We start from the raw sequence: 19278 nt of genomic DNA, 5'->3' as shown, positions 1-19278 counted from the left end.
ATTGTAAGCTGTAATAATCATTAATTTAAAGGTTAGGAAAATTATGATGAACAGCTTTTTCGAAGCGTTATAAGACCACTATTATAAACTATAGAATGTAGCCTACTTGCTAACATATTAGCTAGCCCCCATCAAGTGTTAATTTAGTAACGGTCAATATAATTAATCCTATTTTCAGTAGGTGTAAAGGTACAACGAATTTGGGCATGTGTACATCAGTCTGGGGCAAGTTTGTATATAATGAAACAGCACGAGTGTTCACATTGTAAAATGCAATGCAATGCAATTTTGGATTACAGCGATTTTATTTCTGGGACAAAACACGGGTGTGCGGCTGCCTATTGTAACCTTTTATAGCTACGATATGGTCAATTACCTACGCTAAGTTACCTAACTAACGTAAATAGGACACTTAATGCGTTTTACAGCATTAACCCATATATTTGTTCGTTTCTATCTAGATACATCAAATAAGGTCTGTGTCTCATGTAGGCTTATCTCGGTTGTGATTTGATAAACATTTATCTTTTGGACAAGGGGACTTTTTATCAATATCTGCCTATATTTAGCCAAATATATTGGAATGCGATTGCGCAGGTAAAGTGGCTATAGGTCCTACAAAACAGCCACACCTTTTAATTTCTCATCCAAAACTTTGGACATTTTATGTAACTAATTCTGGTTATTGAAATAGTACCGAGTGTTAATAACTTGTAAAGCATCAAACATTTTCTTTTCTGTGATACGATTTTGACAGGTGGGTGTGTCCTTGTCACACCAAGGACATCCACATTAAAACACGCCTCCAAGACAAATCTCGTACTGCACTAGATTTCATAATGAGCAAGCTCTACAACACTGCCGAACGGGTGCGGTTGCTCTTTATATGTCATTTAGCAGTCCGTCTTACTGAATGTGTCTTTTGGAGGGGACCTGCCCCTTCTTAACCTTTGTCTCCCGTGTTAGAAAAGAGAGACCACCAGGTGGAGCCCTTTTCTACAACCCAACGATATACACTCTGGGCATTTTTTTTAGGTACCCTCATTTAGTATTGGGTCGAACCCTTTGCTTCCGGAAAAGCCTGAAATTCTTTGAGGCACACATCCTACGCAGCGACTTCTTTTTACCCGATAGGAGGGCAACCCGGTGAGCTTTTCTGCAAAGACTGACGAGTCCTGGGTTCAGTTACGCTGTTTGCATCCCACTATTGTAGTGCTCTGTGGTTTGCCTGTTCGAGGCCAGTCGGTTAGCTTGAACTGTTGATAAACACAAACTGACCACCGTGTTGTGTTCAATTACTAAGTTTACAGAATACAATATTTAACTGTATGACACATCCTACACAGACAAATCGTAGTCTAGGCTAAGGTGTGGAGAATGTTTTGTGAGCAACATGTCTTCTCAGATTATATCTTTTGAGCTGATCAGACTGGAGCTGCCTGTGTAAACACATAATTAAATAATCTACTAAATTACTTGAATGTTTAATGTGCAATTATGGGAAGGAGTACATCTTGATGGTTACAATGCTAATCATCTATTTACACAATGTCCTGTCTTTGTTAAGATCGATAAAATGCACATTTAACAGATGGGGCAGCACATTTAAATTGGTTTTTCAATATCTCTGTAAAATATGTTAAAAATATCTTTCTAATAAGGGTAATTAAAGGAAAGAATATTGGAATTGGTCAATCTGTGTGAACACAACCAATGACATATAATATCGTAATATGATCACAAATTATAAGGCATAATAAAAAAATCCCCCAGTATTCCTGCTTTATGATATTATTTTTGGTAAAGATCAATTATAGTGTTTCAATATTACACTGTATGGGTTAATCAGTAAGTTATTATTTTGAGAAGCCTGCTAGGCTAATGTAGTTTTATTTAAAAACTGTCTTTGCCTTATAATTCTTAAGATGTTATGACATCTAACCCCAATCCAGTGTCAGGTGGAGTGCAAATCCATTGTTCTTTCTGTGCTCTGAAATGTTGCCAATTATGGAGATACATTTCTATCAAAATCTTGTAAACTTGTAAGTAGGAGTCCCAAATAAAGAATGCAACTGTCAAATAAAAATCACTGTCAAGAAATGTTTGCATATAGTTTCATAAACATGTCAAAATCCAAAAACAAATGAGGAATCCCCAACAAAAACAGTGGATGATTAGCAAATACATGTAAGTCCGTTTTCATGTTGAATCGTTTTTATGAATTTTACAGCATTTTTCACCTGCATTTTACAGATTTGTGACTTAGAAATGATTACATTTCTTAGTGGCTTTAAATATTTATGAGTTTCTCCACATATGTGGGAGGGCCGCAAAATGTTTGAGTGGCGTTGATTATTTGTGAGTCGCATTTTTTACGGATTAGTTTCATATGGGATCCAGATTAGGACCTCTTTTGTTCTGGTCATGCTTAGGCTTCAGAACCCCTATATGTTTAAAGTGTATTTTCAAAATAACACAGCACATAATTACAATAAATAATGTGTTGAAATTTGTTTACACATTTTACAATTCAGCATAATTTAAGGCTGTTTGTTGTTGATTTTTTCCCGCTCACAGCATTTTGTGGACTTTAGTTTTCATTGGTGGTTGGTTTTCAAGTCGATTCCAGGTGTCTTTCAAGGTTTTATCCCCCAGTTAGCTAATTGAATATTGTCAGTCATTCTACTCAGTCAAGTGTAACAGGGTAAAATGGTAAAGCATCCTATTACAGTAGTCGCTAAGTAAAAAAAAGTGTTGCTGTAGGAAGACCATACCATTCCATTAGATTGGTGGAAAGTAAAACGTTTCTCAAACTTTAATTATTTAATTAAATACTTTTTTCTTCCAAACAAGATCACCGTACCATTACAAATTTAAATGAACCATTCTATGCAGGTGGATACAATCTTTTTATCCGTGATCTACCCTATTTGCATGTTCTTGCCGTCTGCTCTTCAGTCTGAAACTGATGGGCAGGTCGATTAAGTTTCAGTCTGTCTAATTTTGATGCAAAATTTGTGTTGGACTTTGAAAATAAATAAATGATTCAGTTAGGTCAAGTGACTTTTGCAAATGTGTGTATGTATTACTTTCCAAAAGTAAGGCATGCATTTTTGTGTTTTACATAAATTGACAGGTGTAGCTGGCTTTGGAGGATAGACTGACTTAGCTTAGCTAGCATGTGTTGGAATTGCCCTTCTTTAGCAACTCCAATGCGTTTAGAAATCCAATATGCATTATTAGTGCCACTCTTTTTATTTTCAATTGTACATAAGAAAAGAGAAAAATATAGTTGAATACTACATAGGTTTTATAGCACCTTTGGACTATTGTATGTAACCTGGAAATGTATTGCACTTAGCTGAAAGATATAATGTACTTAAAGGACCTGCTGCTACTGTCTTTGATAGTAGTTTTACAAACGTTACATTTAACCTTTCTGTCATCTACTTTTAACACCTAGTCTTTGAAGTCATCATTATATAGCCAATGACCTTGAAATAAAAATGTTCCTTGAAATTAAAATTTCTTGGCATGTTTGCTTTCACTAGCAGGTACAGGAGACCGCATATCTTGACTGAAGTGATTTCCAGTGGACGAGTGGGAAGGGGATAGATGTTATGGTTAGGCTACTTTATTTATCCAATATGCAATACGGGAATTGCGTGAAATAACCTGATAGAGAAGAATACTGCATCGAAAAATACATTTTGATAAATGGCAACAAAAATTTAAACATGCAAATAAAATCCCTGATATTCCACGACTTGGACAAAAAAATTATAAAATCCTGACTTTCCATGTCTGGAATATACTTTTTCAAATCCCATGATAATCCAGAAAATCCATGACCAGTGGAAACCCTGTGCCTAATACTTGTAAATGTTCTGCCATCCTCTATTTGCCTTCATTGCACATTTAGAATTGCTATTTGTACTGCATTTGCCTTCAATGCACATCTATACATTTCTCTTGTAATATACACTATACTTAATACTTGTACATTTCCTGCCCTCTTCTATTTGCGCTTCTGGTTTGATGCCAACTGCATTTTGTTGTACTGCACTTGTACTTCTTCAATGAAAGTAAAGTTTAATCTAATTATCTAATCTAATAATTGACCATGTAATCTAGCTGAGGATGAGATGAGCTAACAGGCTAATGTAATGTTATTGCATGCCAGAGGTAGTTAAAAAAAAAAAAAAAGCAACAGGCTAGCTACACATAGAGCAAACCTGACTACTGTAGCAACCAAACATTCTTGTACGGAAGCTAATTATGTTAATTCCAATATTATTGTCTCACTTGGTGCTTCAATATAATATGCTACAGTATACAACAGACTTCGATTCTCCATGTTCAAAGTCAGTGTTTGTCTTGATTGTTTTGAAATTACACAATGCGGGTGAGCTGTCGAAATCAACAACATACAGCCTAAAATTATGTTGAATTGTAAAATGTTTAGACATAAATCATACTTATTAACCCACACTTTATTTACAAAAGAAATGATGTGCTGTGTTTTTTTGAAAGTACCTTTTAAACATATATGGGTTCTGGAGCCTAAGCATAACCATAACAAAAGAGGTCCTAATCTGGATCCCGTGTGAAACTAATCTGTAAAATGCAACTCACAAATTCATAATATGTGAAGAAACTCTCATATGTAAGGCCGCTCATAAATGTAATGGAATTCACAAATCTGTAAAATGCAGGTGAAATACTGTAACATTTACAAAAACATGATTCAACATAAAAATTGTCTTACATTATATTTGTTAATCATCCTTTGTTCTTGTTAACGATGTATCATTTTTGGGGGGATTTTGACATCTTTGTGGAACTATATGCATCTATTTCCTGACAGTGATTTTTATTTGACAGTTGCATTATGTATTTGTAGCTCGTAATATATTTGTGACTTGCAACATATTGCTAGAAATCTATCTATAGCCAATTTCATGTAACTATTTAGATGGAATTTATTGAACCATGTTTTCAGATAATTTAGACAACTTCTTATGGGATTGATGGAAGCTCTTCGAATTCCTTTTTTATTGGGATTGGCTCTAGTGAGCTAACCCAATTTCCATGGCCAATATTTAGCCACAAGCAAATTATTTGTCATCCCAGGTTGTGTATTCAATTCCTATGGGGAGGAGGGACAGTATGAAAATGTATCTACTCACTTAAGGTACCTGCTATTTTCACCTTGTATATTTGCATTTCAGAAATAAACAATGTTATGATGCTTTGTCAAAACCACAAATGCAAATACTGTAAAATAATCATTTAATGTAATATTTCCCAGTTTCTAGTCGGGTGATGTTGGGGCGCTGAAGGTCTGTCATGATCCATGTCTGGAGGGTGTCTGAGGGTGAGGTCATGGTAAGTTCAGATATGTTTTAGTCTGCTTAAGTTGAAAGGATTGGGGTCCAGTGGTCTTCAAGCGATGTTACTCGAGAACAAAATAGCTGTCATATGGAATCTCGTCACAGCTTAACCATTGTTGTGTGGTGGTCTTAAGAATAATAATGAGAATACAGTATTTTAAAATGAACAAGACAGTATAATCTCTGAAAGGAAAAATAAATATCATGTGGGTTTCTTTTTTTTTATGCCTAACAGTTTTGTCCAAACTGAAAAGTACAATTTATATATATATAATTATTTCAGATATTTTTTGATTGAATTCAAAAGCAGACGGAATAATACAGGAATACAAATATGCTAGGTGTTTTTGTTTCCTTAAACAAAACAAAACATCCAAAAGGAACGTACACACATTCATGAATAAAAAGAAAACCACCCAAAGAATCCCTCCCACTGGTAGATAGTAGCCCCTCCTGCCCCCTCTAAACACATCACTACCAACCCCCACCCATCTCCACCACAACACAGGGAGTCATGTGTCCTCTGCAGTTTATAATCTGTCACATAAGAGAGATGTATCGATGAAGATCCAAATATGTGTAATATTTAGAATTTTATAAGACAATGTCTAGAGCTGTTTGGGTAGATTAGATAACCAGAAAAGGTGCCAAACGAATTGAACAGGTCAAGTATGACCGTAATACTTGATTGGGTTTCAGATACAGAGAATGTAATTCGAGAATAGGACTGAAATTTGTTCGAAGTGGGTTCATTAATATGACCATGTTTCTTTGGGATATAGCTATCAGCTGCTTGTGAGGCTTCATCGCCTGCGCAAAAAGCACCAACGAAAGAGCAAAAAAAACCTGCCTCATTCTGTTGGTGCTTATTCTGGTGAAACTAGAGAAACTAGTACCTGTTAGGAATAAGCCAGTCTGATCTAAATAGACCACCAGAGTACTATGCTTGTTGGTCAAAGTCTTTGTTTAATATATCAGCTGTTGATGAGCGAAATCGGCCTCCATGACCAAAGCTCTTATGGATCCCTCCCCTTTTAATGAATAACTGTAATAACCGCCTCGTCTAGAGTGGGTGTCAACACTCCCTCATCATTGGATTGAGGGCAAAAGATGACAGAATTTGGAAACATTCAAGAAATAAAGGTATTTTTGATTCTAGAGCCCTGACTTAGTGTGACAAAGCAAACCATGACAAATAGCCTCTTTACAATTAAGATGTTTTATTAACAATGCACACTTAGAAGTTTGCTGATGTAATTTTATTACAATGTTTTACAGGAATGTATACTAGTCAGAAAATAATATTTCAGGCATCAGAAAAAGAAAATTCGCTAAAATAACCAATCACATAGACAGAGTCACCCTGTGTGAAGAAAACAATAGGTTATTTACAGAGATTGCACATGTTGCACTTAATTACAGTTCAAAAATTATTTCTGTATTGAAATTTCACTTAAAATTACTTCGAAACGTTTTTTAATCATAGTGGTTTTTCACAAAACGACGTGTCTGTGAATGTGTCAAAGTTTCACTGCGCTTGACGTGCTATAATAACAAAATAAAAGTTATGAACTGAACTGGGCCTGATAGGCAGATTAACAATTAAAATAACTGTCAGTGTTATTTTCACAAACATAATCTTAATACATCAAATTAATCTAATGGAGGATCTCCATACGCCTGTATGAAACCCAAGAGTGTAGTTGACTCCTCTATGTTATCAGGGCACTGTTGATGTTGACATGAAAATCAAACCCCTACACGTAACATGCTGCTGACAGATACATGGAAACAGGAAAACAATCTACTTAACATATAAAATAAAGAAATAACCTAATCTCAGGGGCAGCATGAAAATTACATTGAATGAAATTTAAAACATCGCATCCACCATCCACTCAAAACACACCCAAAAAAAGAACTTAAACTTAAATATAGTGGTGTACATGAATGTGCAAAGCGAGAAGTTAAATCTACAAATGTTTCTTTTTGTTTCCATAAATAATTCAACAAAAACATTAATTTACTACTGTGAGAGCAAGATTAGAAGCCATGGCTTTGATCAGTTTTAAACTGTCTTTGTGTGGTGGAGCAATCAGCTTGTGATGCTGTTGCCAGTTTGTCCTTCTCCATTCGTGTCCCTGAGGCCCTTTAGGAGAACCGTTAATCCTGGCAGTCCGTTGCCTCCAGGTGGTCGGGGATGGGCAGCCCCGTGAGGACTGTCAGACACTTGTTCCACACGTTGAACACGGGACAGACGGGCTGAGAGAAGGCGATGTCAAACGTGTACAGGTGCTGGGAGCCGGCGCCGTCGTAAAAGGCCAGGGAACCAGCGTCGTAGTCCAGCAGCACGCCCACGCGACGCAGGTGGGGGGACGGCTCGATGGGCATCTCTTTGCTGTTGTGACGGACTACCCAGGAGTTGTTGCAGCGAGACAGTACCCACGACGCCGAGTTTTTGCCGATCCACTCGTGTTTTGGGGCCGACTTGTATGCAATGCCTACAGCAAACCTGAAGGTGAAAAATAACATAATAATGAGAGATGTTCTTGACAATATTCTTGGTAGTGTTGCAATATCAACTGTGCATATCGATAGAGGTTTTAATCACATTTTTTATTTTAGTTTCTAAAGACTGTGAGGGGACTTTCCAATCCGAATCTCACACACCTTCGTGTCACAGTTCTGAACCCCTCAGGTCCGTATTCTTACCAGGTGCTCCCTCCGATCAGGGCCTCCCAGTAGTGGCGTCCACTGTCGATGTACACATTCCCTGTGACTCCATAGCTGCCCTGGCTGGTAAAGCGGTCCTGGGTGTGGCTCTTCTTGGACGACGTCTCGTCTCGCTCCACTGTCAGATTGTCGTGGGAGACTTTCAGCTTCTTGTGAGCGGACTTTGGGTCCAACTTAAATGGCTGACCTGCAAATGGATCACTCAAAGATTAGGGCCGTGAACAACGGTGAACGAGCTGAATTTGGGTATCATTATATCCCAAAACAGTCCTGGGAAAGGCCAACGTACTGTTGGTCTTGAGCTTCCCGGGCTCGCTGTTCCGGTTCCCTGCCAGGTTGATCGCCTTGACGATGAACATGTACTTGGTACCACACTGGAGTCCATGCACTGTGTACTGGTTCTGCTTGATGTTGGGCACGATCATCCAGCTATCAGCCGAGCTACACAAACCTAAACCGCAGACAGAGTCAAGTTGTTTAGCTGATTTGTTTTATCTTACCGTTATTTAACCATTTGAGTTAACCTGGTCAAAGCCATACCATAGCAAGAGGCCAGGATAACTCAAGACCACATCAATAATGTAAATAAATATAAATACAAATAAACACCATATAAAAGGGGAGTAAACATTACCCAGGCAGCATTCTGCCTAGGAACAGCTCTTAGTCCTAGTGTATTGGCCTTATTGCTTCAGCCACCACTTGATTATTAACACAGTGTACCAGACATTTGGAGAGATAAAAACACCTCAAATTAATCTTCCTCAAATTGTTGTCATTAAATCTATATTATGTAGGTTTATCTTCCATATCGTCATAACCTCTTAGTGATCAGTGTCAAATTTATTCGCCAAGTAAATGTACTCTAAAATGTACTTAGTCACTAGTGCAACAGCACTGCTTGTGTTACACAGTATATAAGTACATAAAACACAAAATATGCGTTTGCAGCTTTTTGAACACAATAAGATGCAAACAAAAAAAGAAATTATAAAAGATTATAAAATATAACTGGATTTACAGATAGTGTTTACATTTGAGATGGCAGTCTCAGTTTAGTATATCTAGAGATGCAGATATTTGGTTGACAGTTTTGAGGTTTTTGTTTTCAATGATAGTTTTATTAATCTTCTCCATGGGACAGATGGCCTTTGGCTGAGGGCCACAGCACAGGAAAATAAACTGTTCAGGTGGTTGGATTTTTCTTTTTGGTCCTGACCCATACAGGCCATCTGCTTGGAGCCTGCTGGAGGATCAGTTCCGGAACATTTGGTGCCTGGGGTGGGAGGGGTCAGCAAGGATCTTGTCTGCACGCTTGATGTAATGTCGAGTGCCCCATCATAGACCATGACATTACCAATCCACTGTAGTGTGAAGAGGCTTTAGGGCAGAAACTGGGCCAGTTGCTTGATTGAGCATGCTGTGTCACTGTTAGGGTGATTCAATACAACAGTCTGCCGCTCATATGATCCACAGAGAGATACTCAGCCCAGAATACAGTCAGACTAGTCTGTAAAGTCTGACCTAGATTAGTTTGAATCCAGATAATATTCTCAATCCTAGTTCAAACCCATTCTATATTTCCTGGCCTACATTAATCTGAGTCTGTCCAATATTCTCTGTTCTAGATTAGTCCGCATCCAGCCTATATACTCTGTTTTAGATTAGTCTGAATCTATATATTTCTGGCCTGGATTAGCGAGAGTAAATATTCTGGTCTAGATTAGCCTGAGTAAATAGTCTGGCCTGGATTAGCCTGAATAAATAGTCTGGCCTGGATTAGCCTGAGGTAATACTCCGGACTGGATTAGCCTGAGGTAATACTCCGGACTGGATTAGCCTGAGGTAATACTCCGGACTGGATTAGCCTGAAGTAATACTCCGGGACTGGATAAACCTGAGGTTATACTCAGTCCTGGGTTAGCTTGAGGCACAGGTACAGACTGTTGCTGTAAACCTGTTGAAATGAAAACCAAAAACATGCTCCACTTCATCAGGATTGTGCAATGAACACCCTAAAGCTATTCACATCAAAATGCTCTGCGTCTACGAAGTTGGCTCCTAGAGCCGTTCACGATTTAACATCGGCATACGTGGTGATGCAGACACCCAGGGGCACTGTAGAGAAGTAGACAAGTGCTGTGTACTTACTGACAACGTTGGCTTGTCCGGTGAAGATGGCGTACTGGAGTTCATAGGAGACCACACAGAACTCGTCGTCTGACGTCCAATGAACAGTGATGGTGTCATACGATGCTGTACATAATTCCTCACGGATTACTGGGGGATTTGGTGCTGCAAGTAGAAAAATTACACGTTGTTATACACCTCAGTTCCGGAAATATGTCTGTCAAGTAGAACAGCGATAGACCAGAGACATAACACTAAGTACAGAACATTGGATTTACACAAAATCCCTATTTTCTTATCTTCAGAACTGGCTGGGGATTTGGGTTGGTAAATAAGTTGTAGCCTAGGGCTCTCTTGAAGGGGCTGAGACGTCTTTGTGCTGTGTGATTCAGTTGGACCTTTGAGCTATGTAAATATAGCACAGAGGACCCTGCAGGGAATGCCCTAAAAGCCAGAACAATCAAAACCGATGTTATTCAACATGTGAGCATTTTGTTGCCCCCAGGAAGCACTTAAGAAAGCAAAATAAGTTATACTCAGTTGAAACCACACTATACAAGCAACCTAGCTTCTGAAATAAAAAGCCAGAGTATATGACTGTTGATGGAAATAGATGAACAGGGAATGCATTGCAACAGTCTCTAGCTCGTTCTTGGTTTAAGATGTACTGTGGGGCAAAAATGTATTTAGTCAGCCACCAATTGTGCAAGTTCTCCCACTTAAAAAGATGATAGAGGCCTGTAATTTTCATCATAGGTACACTTCAACTATGAGAGAAAAAATGAGAAAAAAAATCCAGAAAATCACATTGTAGGATTTTTTATGAATTCATTGGTAAATTCCTTGGGTAAAATAAGTATTTGGTCACCTACAAACAAGCAAGATTTCTGGCTCTCACAGACCTGTAACTTCTTCTTTAAGAGGCTCCTATGTCCTCCACTTGTTACCTGTATTAATGGCACCTGTTTGAACTTGTTATCAGTATAAAAGACACCTGTCCACAACCTCAAACAGTCACACTCCAAACTCCACTATGGCCAAGACCAAAGCGCTGTCAAAGGACACCAGAAACAAAATTGTAGACCTGCACCAGGCTGGGAAGACTGAATCTGCAATAGGTAAGCAGCTTGGTGTGAAGAAATCAACTTTGGGAGCAATTATAAGAAAATGGAAGACATACAAGACCACTGATAATCTCCCTCGATCCGGGGCTCCACGCAAGATCTCACCCCGTGAGGTCAAAATGATCACAAGATCATTTTGCAAAAATCCCAGAACCACACGGGGGGACCTAGTGAATGACCTGCAGAAAGCTGGGACCAAAGTAACAAAGGCTACCATCAGTAACACACTAAGCCGCCAGGGACTCAAATCCTGCAGTGCCAGACGTGTCCCCCTGCTTAAGCCAGTACATGTCCAGGCCCGTCAGAGGTTTGCTAGAGAAGAGTCCAGAAGAGGATTGGGAGAATGTCATATGGTCAGATTTGGTAAAATTTGGTAAAAACTCAACTCGTCATGTTTGGAGGAGAAAGAATGCCGAGTTGCATCCAAAGAACACCATACTTACTGTGAAGCATGGGGGTGGAAACATCATGCTTTGGGGCTGTTTTTCTGCAAAGGGACCAGGACGATTGATCCATGTAAAGGAAAGAATGAATGGGGCCATGTATCGTGAGATTTTGAGTGAAAACCTCCTTCCATTAGCAAGGGCATTGAAGGTGAAATGTGGCTGGGTTTTTCAGCATGACAATGATCCCAAACACACATTTTCTTTCCTCATTTTGTCTCTCATAGTTAAAGTGTACTCATGATGATAATTACAGGCCTCTCTCATCTTTTTAAGTGGGAGAACTTGCACAATTGGTGTCTGACTAAATACTTTTTTGCCCCACTGTATTCTGAATATTGTTTTAATTAAAAAGATGGATCATGTATGTAATTGCATTTACCTGTGAGGTAATCCAAACTTTCCAGCATTTTCTTTTCCCTTGTGAAGTCCAACGCAAATGTATCGAAAGTGTCATTCAGATTAATTTCTGGTATCAGGATTTGAGAGGATGCCGTTGCCATGGACACTCTGAAACAAAAGGATATTGGATTTTATTTCTCTTGCACCTCGTGATTAGAGCATTATTTTTCACAGTCCGTTGACTATATTAAACATGTCTACACTTTGCATTTGTGACACAACATTTGTGGTCGTATATTGAAGGCCGTGGTCGTAAGTATGATGCTCAAATCTATAATTATATTTTGCAAGCTTGTACATTTGGGTACGTGCTTGCAAAGTTATCATAGCACGTTTGTACATTTAGTTCGTGCTTGCAAGCTTGTACAATGACGTTTGAACGCATTTTACAAATTCGTAATTCTGTAACAAAACATGTGTATAAGTTCAACTCGAACAGCCAGCAAGCTTTATTTTCAGATTTATGATAAGAGCATTACTGCGACAAATTTCTTGCTGTGAAGCTACAATTCATAAACGGATCATTCTTTGCGCACTCCCGGAATTTTGTTGATGGGCTACTCGATCGACACTCACGCTCGGTACTGTTCCGATCTGTTCGAAACTCGATGCATCGCAACAACATTATGAGCGGTTACCAGACGTTTTCCGAAACCCCTTTGGTCATGTGACGCTGGGTGTTGAAAGCTCACGTTATTGAACGAAACCTGTGGTTACGTAAAAAACTATTTACCGGCTCAGGTTTTGAAAACCAGGTGCAACACGAACAACTTTGAATTAGTGGCGTCACTTTGAAGCAAATTAGCCTATTTTGTAGTAACCATAGTTATTTTCTATCATCTATGGCAGTAGCTCTTTCAGGACGCATCGCAACCTTTACCAATTTCGCTACTGAGGCCGCAAGAGTATTGCAGTGGTAGCTCAGGGGGCAGTGTTGCAGACTTTCCGGTGGAACTACACCAGTTTAAATCCCGGTAATTTTTTCCCATTTGAGAGTCTAGAATATTTATTGTTTTCTAAATTGTTCCGTTCATTTAGTGCATCCTATGTGCCTTTATTATCCAAATCATTAAAATTGATGCATTGTTTAAAAAAGCATATTGGAAAGTAGTGATGGGCTGTTCCGGTCTTTTCGGCACTCACTGCATGGGAACAAAGTCTCCAGTATTGATGGGCTGCTATGCACACACGCTCGATACTGTTCCGAGCTTTTCGACACATTTTCCTACACGCACATCATCTGAACAATGTTCCAGAACACTTCTGGTCATTTGACAGCCGGTGTCAAAACACTTTGTCACGAGATATTGAATGAAACCTGTGTCAATTGAGTGTCTGAAACCTGACTGTCTCAGGTTCTGTAATTACAGATTTGAGTATCAGACTTGAGACCAGAGCCCTCAATATACGACCACATATTTTGTGACACGGGTGCACAGAGTTTTGACCTGTTTAATATTCCATGGTTGACTTCCTAGCTCACCGTTCGCAGATGTTTTTGGCTGTCTGCAGGAAGCGTGCAGGATCTGTCTCCTTCAGCGTGTGATCGGCCTGAGTGATGAGGGACGAAGACCTCTCAATGATCTGCTTACAGCTGGCAATCTGCTGGGCTAGTTTTCGCAGTCGCACGGCCTGGAAACGACAGGTTATTGAGACACAGACAAGAAAAGGCCTGCGGTGTGAAGTGCAGCCCTAGTCTAGCGCTTCAAGTGAGTTGCCAGTTCCTCACTCAAAGGTCACCACCAAGAGGTAACTCAGTGGTGCATAATAATTGTTTTCTCGCACTGAAAACAATATGTTGCCTTTTTTTTTTAATCTAACAACATTAGCTTTGACCATTATGAGGACCCCAGAGACTCATTTAGAGAATGGCATAAAGAGTACCTACATCCTCCATAACATCCCCATGGTAACAGAGCTCTTACAACCCCCTTCCCCCTTGGGAGTGCTTGGCTGCCTTCTCAGTCCATCAGTAGGAAGCAGAGAACGCGCGGAGCGGCCTCTGGCTGTGACACCAGGCATGGGGCGAGGAAGGAAGCTGCGCTCTGCAGAGGGGCCCGCCAGATCACAGGAAACAGGTCTGAGGCTGCTCTGACACCGAACATGGCACAGCACGCCAGCGCCGTCCCTCTAAGCTACCTCTAATGACACTTAATGGTGGGAAAAGGAAGGAGAAACACTTGAGGAGCCGAGTGGATTTGTCTCCTATGGGTACACACTGTGCCAAAAAACAAAAAAAAATCCTCACTGAGTACACGCGAGCTGGCTTGCCACAGGAAACGTACTGAATTAGGGCACATTGGAAAACAAAGCGAATGTAGCCTGATCCGTCTCAAAGCATTAAACCGACAAGGCCGTTCTCTCATAAAATATGAGCAAGCGAGTAAATGGAATCATTCATTCCAACAAAGCAGCAGTCTTGTTTACGCCTGTCTCCTCAGGTAATATCGTGTGTGAAAGCTGTGCTTGTCTAGCAGACACTTACAGTATGGTAACAACGTCTTCAGCCTTTCCAGCGAGTAAACAACAACACGTCTAAGCACGCCAGATCCCAAGGCTTCGGCAGCCCGACCCATCTGCCCTCCTTATTAACCATCAACACATACTAATGCATGGGAAATATTTGCAGGCTTCTTAGTCATGAATGAACCCTTGGTGATGCGGAGCTACACCAGATATAAAAAGGAGTTAAAATGCGGTAGAAGTTTCTTGTAAGCATGTGCTTGGTGTGGGATGTGACCTGCTATGGGGGAACATGTTTTTTTTTAGAAATGCTAAAACTGTACCTTGCCCTCTTTGATCTTGGTGGCTATGATTTGTCTTCTCTGCTGGATGATCTCGATCAGAAGGTCACACTCTTCCAGAAGCTTGTTCTCCTGTCTTGAAGCATTACACTGGCACACAGAGGGCAGGCATATGAATGTACAGTACTGTGCAAAAGTCTTAGGCACCTGAAAGTCGAACTAAAGTAATTTATTTGGATAGTAAGTGTTTATTTGTAAAAAAAAATAAAATATGGATACATTGGATATACACACCTCTGTTAAAATGCCAGGTTATTGTGATGTAAAAGAATGAGACAAAGATAAATCATGTCAGAACTTTTTCCACCTTTAATGTGACCTATAACGTGAACAATTCAATTGAAAAACAAACTGAAATCTTTGAGGGGGAAAAATAAAAAAGAATTGTTCTTCCAGGATAACCTTGTACTTGGCTTGATTCATTTATCCTTCACAAAGAAAAATCTGCCCAATTACAGCCTTGCTGAAGCATCCCCAGAACATCACTGATCCTCCACCAAATTTCACAGTGGGTGTCAGACACTGTGGGTTGTAGGCCTCTCCAGGTCTCTGTCTAACCATTAGATGACCAGGTGTTGGGAAAAGCTGAAAATTTGACTTGTCAGAGAAGATGACCTTACTCTATTCCTCTACGGTCCAATCCTTAGGGTCTTTGGCAAACTTCAGCCTAGCTCTTCTTTGCTTCTCATTGATGAAGGGCTTTCTTTCTAGCTTTGCATGACTTCAGCCCTGCGCCTAGGAGCCTGTTTCACACCGTCCTCGCCATGCATTTCACCCCAGCTGCTGTTTGCCATTCTTTTTGTAGGTCACTTGATGTCATCCTACGGTTGTTGATTGACATTCGAATGAGTTGACGGTCATCTCGGTCAGCGGACAGTCGTTTTCGCCCTCTGCCAGACTGTAGCTCTGTTGTCCCCAATGTCTGTTGCTTGACCCTTTTCTTATGAACCGCCGTCTTTGAAATTTTCAGGATGGAATCTAATTACAGGTGATTAATCAGTACCTCATTAGGTAAATTGAGGTGTGCCTGTGTTGGTATTTAACAGACACTGCAATGGATACTAATATATATATATATATATATATATATATATATATATATATATTTTTTTTTATATATATATATATATATATTTTTTTTTTTATTAAACACATACTGCCCAAAAAAATTGCCTTAGCTCGACTTTCAAGTGCCAAATACTTTTGTTTAGTACTGTAGTTGGTCATGTTTATTTTTCAGGGCAACAGCATTGACTTATTGCAGGATAATATACATCACAAGGGGCTGGGGGACGTACCCGAGGCACTGGTGTTTTTTTTGGGTTCCTTGGGTTTTCCCACATGGACAACCAAAGAACCTTTATAATTTTTTAGTTTTTTTTGTTGTATCTATACATTTCCAGGCAGGATTTACACAACCTCAAATATCCTGTTGAAGTTAATGTGCATTATGTAATTCTACATCTGCAAAAGACATGGCAAACAGACCAGTGCACCGCCAGAGAATCAGCTGAGAGAAGTCATGCAGTGGTTAAGTGTACATATATAGCAGGAACTGCAGCTGTTGACCCATTCTCTTTCATTTCTCCATGGACACGATGCACATCTGTGTCTTTTGATTTCCACTCGTTCACGCAAATACATATGTTTTACTAAGCTTCATCCAGGGCGATTCCTCAAACACACACACACACACGCGCGCACGGAGGCAGACACACATTTGCACACAGAGAAGTACACAGAGAACGCGTAAACAGACACACACACGCACATATTTCACATACACACAGAGAGACGCACACTCTGACACAGAAAAAGGCAATAAGACAATGTTTATGTAAGATTCGCCTTCCAGCTGCATCATAGAAAGGCTTACCGGCATATCCACGCCTATACACAGTCAACACATTCATCTAGGTAAATGTGTCCACTGGGAATGTATCGTTTCAAAGTGTTGAATAAAAGGTGTTAAAGTCTGAACAAAAACACCCCTAGCATTTTCATATGTACTCAACCTCAGCACACACTCTAAAATGAACCCGTTTTGAAACCTAATGTGTTACATTTACAATAATTACAACGATATATAGAAAACGGATCAAAGGAAACAGTAAAGCCACAGAGACCGGGGGAGGGGCCACGTGCTCTTGCCTAATATCGAAACAGATTAAGATCCCCCCTTTACCTCCACATGCTGACAGGTCTGGATCAACTTGCCCATCAGAGTTTCCAACTCATTGTTCCTCCTGATCAGATTGCTGAGGTTAGCGTCCAAGGTTTGCTGTTGAAAGAAGAGCGGGACAAAAAACAATGAACCACTGTGTCCAGTTGAAAGATATTCCCCCTGCAGTAAAGTTCACTACATCTGGAACATGGAGGGAAATCGTAATCACAACCATGTCTGTCCACCGGGGGATTACGATTGGCTAATAGTTAGAACCGTTGCCTTCATATTGTCTGGTTGTGACCCATTTTAGTGTGTGGTCAGTCAGTCAGCCTTATTGGTGTGTGGTCAGTCAGTCAGTCAGCCTTATTGGTGTGTGGTCAGGCAGTCAGTCAGTCAGCCCCATTGGTGCGTGGTCAGTCTGTCAGTCAGTCAGTCAGCCTTATTGCCTTATCATCCACCCTCCTCATTGAGCCACCAAAGTTGAGAGGGACAAGCAGATATGTTTCCAGAGGCGTAGAATCTTTGGCAATGAACTGCTATTTTTGGTGGCTAGGAAACCTGAAGGTTCTCCAGGATTTATATTTGACACAACAATTGAGATTTGAATGTATTACTATTCTCCAAGGGTTGTGGTGTGAGGCCAAAATACGGATTTGATGGTATTTGTTTTCTGTTTCAAAGGGTTTTTCTTTATTTGGTATATTAACTTGGATGAACTTAATATTGTGGACATGAAGGAATTTGTTTCCTTTATTAATACTGTGATAATGAAGGAATTGGTTTCCTATATTAATACTGTGGTAATGAAGGAATTGGTTTCCTTTATTAATACTGTGGTAATGAAGTTATTGGTTTCCTATATTAATACTGTGGTAATGAAGATATTGGTTTCCTGGCCTATTCTATGGTTGCTACAAATGAACTGTACCATTTATGGGTCAGGATAACTCAGGATAACCTGTAGGTTGAACATGTAACCAAAACAGTTCTTAATACTGTTCTCAAATGGGGACAGACAAAGAAACCTTTTAGGGTCTATGCAGATGTATATTTTAGAGTCATTATATGTCAAGAAAACTATATTTCGATTGAACTGTAAGGTCTATATCTCACTAATTGAAGTGATTGCCCCTCATGTCTTCCTTTCAGATTTTGATAATATTAAGTACAATACCTTTGTAATGCAATTTTTCGAGATGCGTAATGTATTATAAACATTTTTGAAGACATTTGAAAACGGAGAGTCTAGAACTGAAAACGTCTCTGAAGTGGCTGTTCGGGTAACACTGAGAACCTGTCTCAGGTCTGCCTTTTCACATTGTGATTTCATGAGGATCCATGCGTCAGCCTTAACTGCACACAGAAATAACATTTTAAAACATTTTTCTGTTCGCTGCTCTCACTAAAATGATTTATTCATGTCCAAGCCAAGGTGATGGAAGCCGTTAAAAAGATCTGAATGTCCTGTAGTGGATAGAAGATGCAGAGTGGAGAAACTGGCCGGATACCAGTTGATGCAGTGTCACAAGAAACAGCCTCACTTACCACTAAAGGACAAACACTGCAATGCGGTCCACAAAAATAATATTGGTAATATTGAATCCACTAAATGGAGAATTACAGTGGGGGGGAACAAGTATTTGATACACTGCCGATTTTGCAGGTTTTCCCAATACACAAAGCATAGTTACTCTTCAACTGTGAGTGACGGAATCTAAAACAAAAATCCAGAAAATCACATTTGTATGATTTTTAAGTAATTAATTAGCATTTTATTTGCATGATGTCATTATTTGATACATCAGAAAAGCAGAACTTAATATTTGGTACAGAAACCTTACAGAGATCATACGTTTCCTGTAGTTCTTGACCAGGTTTGCACACATTGCAGCAGGGATTTTGGCCCACTCCTCCATACAGACCTTCTCCAGATCCTTCAGGTTTCGGGGCTGTTGCTGGGCAATACGGACTTTCAGCTCACTCCAAAGATTTTCTATTGGGTTCAGGTCTGGAGACTGGCTAGGCCAATCAGTAACAGCATTGAAGACCCATCTCGTGATACATGGCCCCATCCATCCTCCC

At 39.7% G+C, this 19278-nt stretch overlaps 1 protein-coding gene across 6 annotated transcripts in view; it reads right to left on the bottom strand.

Annotated features, from left to right (window-relative positions):
• Nucleotides 1-6593: 6593 nt before the first annotated feature.
• mid1 (midline 1) overlaps nucleotides 6594-19278 on the bottom strand; it is a 42005-nt gene continuing 29320 nt past the window's right edge. For all 6 annotated transcript variants that reach the window (XM_010884493.4, XM_010884495.4, XM_010884494.4 and 3 more), the window contains 8 exons: nucleotides 17215-17310; nucleotides 15012-15119; nucleotides 13709-13857; nucleotides 12206-12333; nucleotides 10278-10421; nucleotides 8416-8577; nucleotides 8106-8313; nucleotides 6594-7905 (listed from right to left, as the gene is read on the bottom strand). In XM_010884493.4, coding sequence (XP_010882795.1) covers nucleotides 7557-7905; nucleotides 8106-8313; nucleotides 8416-8577; nucleotides 10278-10421; nucleotides 12206-12333; nucleotides 13709-13857; nucleotides 15012-15119; nucleotides 17215-17310 — 1344 coding nt within the window. In that variant the 3' untranslated portion in view covers nucleotides 6594-7556. The remainder of the gene's footprint in view (nucleotides 7906-8105; nucleotides 8314-8415; nucleotides 8578-10277; nucleotides 10422-12205; nucleotides 12334-13708; nucleotides 13858-15011; nucleotides 15120-17214; nucleotides 17311-19278) is intronic.

This window comes from Esox lucius, chromosome 20 (assembly GCF_011004845.1).
Source record: "Esox lucius isolate fEsoLuc1 chromosome 20, fEsoLuc1.pri, whole genome shotgun sequence".
NCBI lineage: Eukaryota > Metazoa > Chordata > Actinopteri > Esociformes > Esocidae > Esox > Esox lucius.
Note: the sequence above shows the minus strand (reverse complement) of the source record. Positions and strands in the feature narration are given on the sequence as shown.